At 60.0% G+C, this 9,029-nt stretch overlaps 1 protein-coding gene across 1 annotated transcript; it reads left to right on the forward strand.

Moving 5' to 3' along the window:
• Positions 1–1,060: 1,060 nt before the first annotated feature.
• On the forward strand, positions 1,061–8,821 carry MYL9 (myosin light chain 9). The gene is made up of 4 exons (XM_030830680.3): positions 1,061–1,173; positions 4,344–4,553; positions 6,983–7,144; positions 8,036–8,821. The coding sequence occupies exons 2-4, from the start codon at positions 4,370–4,372 to the stop codon at positions 8,206–8,208; spliced, it is 519 nt and encodes a 172-aa protein (XP_030686540.1). The 5' UTR covers positions 1,061–1,173; positions 4,344–4,369; the 3' UTR covers positions 8,209–8,821.
• Positions 8,822–9,029: the final 208 nt, after the last annotated feature.

Raw genomic sequence — 9,029 nt, forward strand, 5'->3', positions numbered from 1 at the left:
TTACTCTCTCTCCCCTCACCTAGTTTTATTCTCCCTCAAGGCATTTATTTCTACCCTCCAAGCCATGGAGCCACTTGTTCATGGTACTTCCCTCCACAAGAACAAATGCTTCCTGAGTGCAATTACTTGAGTACTTACCCCAGCACCCAAGCACAGTGCCTGGCAGGTAGCAAGTGTCAGTTAATATTTACAGACTGAGTAACTGGGCGTTGAAAAGTTCCCTTGGGAATGTCCGTGTTGGATCAAAGGGGAGAGAGAGCAGGACGGGAGTCCAGGTAGGGGCTGATGGGTAAGGTGTTGCTTCACGGGTCAAACTGATGGACCTGATGCCCGATGGCAGAGGGGATGGGTCTGTCCTTCCAGACTCCATCCTCCAACTCAGGCCAACAAGAGGGGGAGAGGGGGTGCAGCCCCTTTGGCAAGGATGCTCCGGGGGTCCGCTCGCCCCTGCTCCTCTCGCTGGCTCCCCAGGGTCTACGTGGGTCTTTCTGGCCACTCTTTCACTGAATTCTCACCACCACACTCCCATTTTACAGGTGAGGGAACTGAGGGTACCTGAGAGAAGAATGACTTGGCTGAGGTGGGCTGTCCCCAGTACGGTCCTACCCAACTTTCATGTGCGCCCCACACCCCAGGAGGCTGACTGCTGGCTCTGTATGAGGATAGTGGGTTCTCTCTGACACGCCTCTTCTCTGGGACTGGAAAAAAGCCATACTTGGCCTGGTGGAAGGAGGCCCTCCCCCGGGAATGGGCCGGGCAGCGCGCCTTTGGGGGAAAGATGGGGGTAGGGTCTGAGGACTAGAGGCCCCTGCATGTTCTGCCGGCCTCGCAGGAGACGAAGGGCCGGCCCATATAAACCCCCTTCCCCGGGCAGTCCAGGCCCCCTACTCACCCCCGTCACCTCCCCGGTCCACGATGGGGAAGGCCCTGGCAGCCTGGGGGTTCACCCGGGAACACCCCGCCTCCCGGGGCCGTGGGTCGAGGCCAAATAAGGCCGGGCTGCCGCGGCCCCGCCCCCATCCCGCCGCTGCCGCACATTCTTCTGCCTTGTAAGGCCCGGCGCCGCGCCCCGCCCCGCGCCCCCGCCGCGCCCAGCCCGGACCCCACCGACGGCCCGCCAGCCTCGGCTCCGCACCCGCTCCGCGCACCGAGCCAGCGCCTTCTCCGCACCAGGTGGGAGCCCGGCGACCCGGGTGGTCTAGTGTGGGCGGTGTGACAGCCGCGGCCCGAACTTGGGGACGCAGGGAGGTGTCGGAGGGCCTCTGGGCAGGGACAGCTCGTGGGCCTGGCTGGGGCTGCGAGGTTGCTCGGTCTGACGGGGATTCTGGCTGGGTCCGGGCAGCAGGGAGACTGTTCCCGGCTCCGGGAACCAGTGGGCCTATGGCCAGGGAAGACTGTCCGGGCCCTGACCCTTTGCTGTGCAGTTAGAGGTGCCAAGCCCAGGACTCGGGATGCCCGGGAGGACGGGAGGACGTGTGGCTGCCGGTGTTCCCTGCCCTAGGGGACCCATGTGTGTCCTCCAGAGCGTCCGTGTCCCATCCCCCATCTCCTGGGGCAGGAGAGAGGGATGGAGACCGGAGTAACCCCCGTCCACACACACACACACACACACACCGAGGCTGTGTGCTGCGCCCTGGGGCTTGCCCACTCTGAGCCGTCTGCCCACCTGGGCCAGCTGGGTGGGGAAGTTGCGCCTGGGTGGGGAAGTTGCGCCAGGGGCCCTCTGCGGGCTCACCCCGCCCCCCGGCTGGACAAGGACCTGGGCTTCAGAACCTGGTCCCCGCGCCTCCCCAGCCCTCCAGCTGCTCTGGCTGCTCGCAGGAAAGGGTCAGATAACTGCCTCAGATGAGGTGAGCTTACCAGCAAGGCATCTGGCACTGCCAGCCATAGGGACCATGAGGTAATGGGGGACACAGGCCTTGTCTTTGCTGTTACGGTGGGATTTCAGGCACCAGAAAGGGGGAGGTGGCACGTAGTTGCAGCAGGCCAAGTACCTGCGATATCGGATCGCCGGTGGCTAGGATTCCCAGGAGGATGAGGGGACGGCTCCAGGGCTAAGAGGCCAGCCTGTCTCTGACCCCAGTCCCTCAGCCAAGACTGGAAACTGCCTCTGGTCACAAAGAGTCCTCAGCCCCTCAGTAGCCATCCGCCCACCATGAAAGGCCATTTGCCACCCCCAGACCCACTCCTAGCCCAGAGGTCCTGGCTTCCAGTTGGACTCTACCCCTCTCATGGACACACCACTTCACAGGCCTCAGTTCTTTTAATTGCACGGTGAGGGGCGCCCCACTCTCCCCACCCTGCTTCCCAAGACTGCTGGGATGGACAAACTGTACAGTTCAGTGCTCCAAGCCCTGTCACGGCCCCTCAGCACAACAGGGTGGAGATGGGGTGGCCAGGGAGGCAGGGGAGCCCAGCTAGTATCAGAGCAGTGGGTGAGCTCTTGGCCACTCCCGCCTTTGGTCGCGGCTTTCTCTCTCATCCTGCCACGTCTGCCCTAGAACTTTACGGGGGGCGGGGGGGGGGGTGACAGTGATGATAACCATCACAGCCTCTGCTGGGCACAGTGGACTCCTCCTCAGCTGCCTTCTGTGGGTGCCATGAGTCAAAGTTCCCAGAGAACACCTGGCTCAGGGCCGGAGTGGCCCTCGAAGCACTAACCACAGGACACGGTGGCACGCCCTGCCGACAGCGCCATCCCACTCCCACCCAGGTCAAGGGTGGGAAAGGCTTTTGTCTACCCACCCGCAACCACAGGAGAAACCCTGAGGGCCAGGTGTGTCAGTCCAGTGGGACCCAGTACTATAGGCAGCCGTGGCTCTGGGGAAGGACTGGGGCTGGCCAGCATCCCAGCTCAGGGTTTAAGATCTCAAAGGCCAAAGACGGCAAATGGCTTGAACAGGGTCATGAGATACAGGCCTGGCGACAGATCGAGGAGCACTTAAGGCTTCCTGCAGATCCTCAACAAAGGGACTCAGGGCAGAGGAAAGAGGGCAGCAGTCCTGGGGCCTCGGCCAGGCCCACAACCGCCCCAGCTGAGGGGCACATGACCCTAGGTCTTCAGGGGCACAGTCCCCACTAGCCCTGACAAGGGTTCAGGGAGAGCCCCTTGCTGGGCCTCAGTTTCCCCATCTGTACAGTGGGGCCAGCAGACTGGCTGCAGTTGCCTTCATAGTCATTCATTAAACAAGCATCTATGAGCACCACCATGGGCTGAGGTTTAAATCAGGGGACTTACACCAGCCCTGATTGATTGTGAGGGAGAAAGACCTTTAAGTGCTTACTGTCAAAGCCAGGGTGGGGGAACTGCTCCCCAAGGGCTGCCTGAAGAACTGGGCTGGAGAAGGAAAGGCATTCCAGGGGGAAGGACTAAGAAGGAAAGTCGGGGGTGGGGGGTCTGGGGAGCAGACATAGATGGCAGGAGGGACGCCATGAGGGATGCCATGGCCAGTCAGAGAGCAGAGCAGGAGGGGTTCACACAGGGCCTTTGATGCCAGGCTGAGGGGCCAAGACTTGCTGGGGGAGGGGAGGGGATGGCGGGAACCCTCAAGGGTTTCAAGGTGAAGTGTCTGGGTTTGTATGCAATGGGTGAGACAGGCTCGGAGGCCAGGTCTAAACAAGGGTGACAGGAAGCTGGGCTTCTGAGCCGGGGGGGATCTCTATGCTCCTATAAGCACTGAGGAGTGAGAACAAGGGGTAGGGCCCAAATCAGGTCTATCTCCCACCCTAAGGGGCTGGTCAAGTGTGGACAGGTGGGGGGAAAGGAGACTGCCCAGAGCACTGGCCTTCCAGAACCTCCAGAGGAGGGAGGGCAGAGGGATGGGGAGGAGGAGAGGATGAGGAATGTCAGGAATGCGTGCCGCTGACCCAGCTCCTTCCTGCTGGTGGGGGCAGGGAGCCTCAGAGCCTCTCACAAGGCAACCCACCCTGTAAGCCGGAGAGAGATGGACAGTGTAAATGCTATTAAGGCTTAAAGGAGATAAAGCACGGAAATGGTTGGCACCGAACCCAATCCTAAGTGTCTTACCCAAACAGTCACAGCAAAAATAGCTTCCTCTGTGCCGGGCACCATGCCAGGGGCTTCTTGGGCACTAAGTCAATTAATCCCTTCGGCTGGGCAGTCCTATCCCCATTCCCAGATGAGTATACTCACTCAGAGAGGTAGAGGAAGTTGTTTCAGATCACACAGGGCCAACGCTGTATGCTGAGCTGGGTGGCAGAAGCCCCAGGCCTATGGGAGCACGGAGACCGGCCCAGGCACTGACAGCCGAGCAGGGGCAGGCCAGAAGATTCTCTGGCCTGGGGTCACAGGAGGCTCTCCCACTTACACCCACTGCCTACAGGAAAGCCCCACACGCCCGCAGCCAAGATGTCCAGTAAACGGGCCAAGGCCAAGACCACCAAGAAGCGGCCACAGCGGGCCACATCCAACGTCTTCGCGATGTTTGACCAGTCCCAGATCCAGGAGTTTAAGGAGGCCTTCAACATGATTGACCAGAACCGAGATGGCTTCATTGACAAGGAGGACTTGCATGACATGCTGGCCTCGCTGGGTGAGCAGGGGCGGGGTGTGGGAGTCCAAGTGGGCCCAGCAAGGGCTGCAGCTGGAGCAGGCAGTGGGGCTGCTCATCCCTTACGGAACACTTCCTGTGCACTGACATGAGGCACCCACCCTGGAGAGTAGCTGCCATCACTTTCTCCATTTAGCAGGTAGGGAAACTGAGGCACAGAGCAGTTTGCCACTGGACTTGAACCAAGACAGGCCCACTCCAGGGCAGGACTGCCTCAGGCAGATTTGTGGATTGGGCTGCCCGGTACCATTTGCTTTAAAGAAAGGGATCAGCAACTACAAGAAAGTTTGAACTGCATGGACTTTCCATTGTACAGTGGGGAAACTGAGGCCTTAGAAGGGAGGCCAGGGTATCTGCCCCCCTCCTTTAAAGGTCACCTGTGTCAGGCTCTGAGAGGCTGACTCCAGTGATTTCCCCAGAATCAGAATCAGAGCTGAAAGGGCTCAGGAATCTAGTGCATCTCACCATTGCTCAGATGGGGAAACCGAGGCCCAGAGGCCAGGCCTCCAGACACCAGCCCCCAGCCTGTGGCTCTGCTTCCACATCCCTCCCCATGTGCTAGCCACAGACAACCACCCTCAACCCAAGTTTCTGGTGCCCCCTTCATCCAGGTGAGAGCATCTGGACCAGACACTGGCTGGGGGAGGGGGTGGTCTCTGGCAGTAGAGGCAGCAGCCTATGGCCAGATAGGCCTGAGTCAGGCCCTGGCATTGCCCCTCACAGCTGGGCAGTCCCGCTCTGTGCCTGTTTCCCCTCCTGTGCAATGGTGACCGTGGCCCTTGTGTGCACCCCCAGGGTGTCTGGTGGGAGGAGCAAGCAATGTAGAGGGAGCAGGAGAGCTGACATCACACACTGCGCCCACGCTCGGCACCACACCCCTCCCAGCTTCAGGCCAGACTCACCTGAAGGCTCCCTCCCTGAGGAGGTCACCGGCAGGAAGGAGGACTGAGGCCTGGCGAGGGGAGGAGCTGTGAGTCCCCATGTCACAGCTCTTCAGGCCTCAGCCATCCCATGGGGACAGAGCAGAGTGTGTGAGGCTCAGAGGAGACAGGGACACGAAGACTCCTTTCCATTTCTGAGGCAGCGCCTGCACCCGGGGCCCTCAACCCCAGAGACTTGATGACAGGCCTGGGCATCTACCCAGAAAAATCCTCACTCCTGTTTGTAGCTCGTGTCAGTGAGTCCACAGATCAATCATGGCCTCTGGTTAAGAACATCATCCTCTGGGAATTCCCTGGCAGTCCAGTGGTTAGGACTCCACAATTCCACTTGCAGGGGGCATGGGTTGGATCCCTGGTCGGGGAACTCAGATCCTGCATGCCACACCGGCATGCCCAAAAACAAAGGAACCTCAGGTTAAAAAACAAGAACAGGGCTTCCCTGGTGGCGCAGTGGTTGAGAGTCCGCCTGCTGATACAGGGGACACAGGTTCGTGCCCCCGTCCGGGAAGATCCCATGTGCCGCAGAGCGGCTGGGCCCATGAGCCATGGCCGCTGAGCCTGCGCGTCCGGAGCCTGTGCTCCGCAACGGGAGAGGCCACAACAGTGAGAGGCCCGCGTATCACAAACAACAACAACAAAAAAAAAATAAAATAAAATAAGAGCAGCAAATAATAAAATAATAACAAGAAGCAGGTCTGCAGGTATTATCTTAAATCTCAAAGCAATCCTATTAGGTAGGTGTGATTATCATTCCCACTTTATAAATGAGGAGACAGAGGCTCAGAGAAGTTATGTAATCTGCCCACGGTCACACATCTACTAAGCGGTAGAGTTGGGATTTGAACCAGCAGTTGACTCAAATCCACAGGGCCAATGCCAATCATTGTTCTGCCCATTTTACAGCCATTGCTTTCTTCACCTTCACAGTTCTCCTCAGAGGCAGGGGAAACAGGCATAGAGCTGGGATTCAAACCCTAGCCTGTGTGGCACCAAAGCTCACTGGTTTAACTACTTTCAAAACTGCCTGGGACCTGGGGTCTGGCTGCCTGGCTTCAAATGCTGGCTCTACTCCTTACTCGCTGTGTGACTAAGGACAAGTCCTAACCTCTGGGCCTCAGGTCCCACACCTGTGAAGGGGGATAAGCCTGCTGACCTCACAGGTGGTGAAAGTTAAAGCAATAAGGCACATGGAGCACGGGATGCCGTGAGCGGTCAGCAGATGGGGGCCCTTATACTTCAGTGAGCATTACCCGTGGCAGACATCCAGACCCCAGACCTGAGGAGGAAAGTGGTCAAGGCCACCTGCCAGGAGAGCGGGGAGGGAGCAGTCAGAGAGCCGGCCGTCCCAGAGACATGCTTTACAGTTTACAAAACGTACTGTCTCCTGTCTGTGGGGCCATGAAGGGAGGGGACAGGGAGGAGGGAGGGGACGGGAGGGGACAGCAGGCACAAATGGCCCTCCCACCACAGGGAAGAACCCCACGGACGAGTACCTGGAGGGCATGATGAGCGAGGCCCCGGGGCCCATCAACTTCACGATGTTCCTCACTATGTTTGGGGAGAAGCTGAACGGCACGGACCCCGAGGACGTGATCCGCAACGCCTTCGCCTGCTTCGACGAGGAGGCCTCAGGTCGGCAGCCTCTGGATGGAGGCCTGGACGGGGCTGGGCCTGCACACCTCCCCCAGGGCACCCCCACGTATGCCGGGGGGACCCGGCCGCGCTTGCCCCCAAAGGCCAGAACAGAAATCGCCCGTTTCTGTTGCCAGAACCATAAAAGCTAGGCTACTTTCTTGTTTTCTCCCCCAAATGCGAGACTAAAACAGCCCACATCCACCAAGCTTTCCCATTTCCTAGTTCACCTGTTGGCCCAACACACCAGGCCTCTGCTTTCTACCCTTCCAGACACCAAACCATTTCAGGCCCTCTGGCCAACGAGGTACAGAAACCAGCCCCCATCCTCGAATCTTCCAAAGGGCTTCTGTCTCACAGCCGGTGTCTCCCAGGGACAGGCCAGAGCGATGCTGGCAGTAGCTGCTCCAGCAGCTCCTCGGGGGCCACAGGCACACCACTGGCCTAAGCGTGTTCGGACATTTTCCCGCCATCACAGTCCCCTACCAGCTCGGTATATTTCCACCCCCATTTTCCAGATCAAACAGGCAAAGAGAGGTTAAGTAACTTGCCCAAGGTCACACAGCTAGAAAGAAGGGGGCGATCAGCATTCAGACTCAGGCAGTGGAACTCTGGGGCTCAGGCTCTTAAAGCAGGACATACCCAGCACCACCCCCCAGCCCCAGGTCCGCTGCAGAACCACCTGGCCGACAGTCCCACGGCGGAACTCTTCCCTATGGGCCCTGGCGACCTTGAACTGAACAGAGACCAGGGCTGTGGCTTTTCCTGGCCTCTCTGGGGTCTGAAAGGGCTGGTGGGGGCCCCGGGGGTAGAGGGTGTTAGGTGTGTCCTGGCCCGAGTTCCTGTCTCATGGCCCTGGCCCTGCCCCGCCCCCCCCCCCCCCCCCGCCAGGTTTCATCCACGAGGACCACCTCCGGGAGCTGCTCACCACCATGGGCGACCGCTTCACAGACGAGGAAGTGGATGAGATGTACCGCGAGGCGCCCATTGATAAGAAAGGCAACTTCAACTACGTGGAGTTCACCCGCATCCTCAAACATGGCGCCAAGGACAAAGACGACTAGGCCAGCCCAGCCCCCCTGTGCCCAGGCCCGCGTCCCAGTCACCTGCTCCCTCAGACACTGTCTGCACCAGCTCTGCCCACAAACCCGCGAGCCCACAGGCCCCTCTCTAGAGGATCCTCCCTCTGAGGGGTTAGGGTCCCAGCTCCCAGTGGAGGGAACAGGCTGAGAGAGTGCAGTGCCAGGCAAGGGGCGGAGCCAACGTGAGGCGGGGGTTCCCCCCGTGACCCTCCAAGGAAACCCCATCTTCTTGGGAACTGGGCCAGAAGCTGGACCTGGAGGCACCAGGGGAAGGCCCCTCAAGAGAGCCCAGGCCCCGGCTGTTGCCCGCCCACTCCCAGGCTGCTCCCCACGGGCAGGGCCCTGCGTCCTGGTCTGGGACACCGCTGCACGTGCAACCCTGTGCAGGGCATGAAAACCCTTCCCCAGCCACTGCCACAAGCACGCGAACCTCACCCAGGCCCCCTTTCAGAGGACAGGATGCCAGTCCTGTCCCCTACACCCTGCCCAGCCACCAGAACACGCGCCACCCCGCCGGGAGTGCACTCCAGAAGGTGCATGTAGGGTGGGTGTTTGTCTCGGCGAGGCAGAACGTCTAATAGAAGGCTGAGCACTGCCTTTGGTCTGTGTGTCTGTGACTGGGGTGAAATAAAGGAGCCCCCATGCCCCAAACGCCCTCCCACCCTCTCCTTCCATCCCCCGGGGCCGCCCTGATCCTCTCCAACCCAGCCCCTGGCCCAGGGAAGGCTCAGCTGAGACCAGACCAGCAGTGGGGAGCAGACAGAGGTGCTGAGGGGAAAAGCCCTCCTGGGAGGGAGAGGGCA

This window comes from Globicephala melas, chromosome 15 (assembly GCF_963455315.2).
Source record: "Globicephala melas chromosome 15, mGloMel1.2, whole genome shotgun sequence".
Taxonomy (NCBI): Eukaryota; Metazoa; Chordata; class Mammalia; order Artiodactyla; family Delphinidae; genus Globicephala; species Globicephala melas.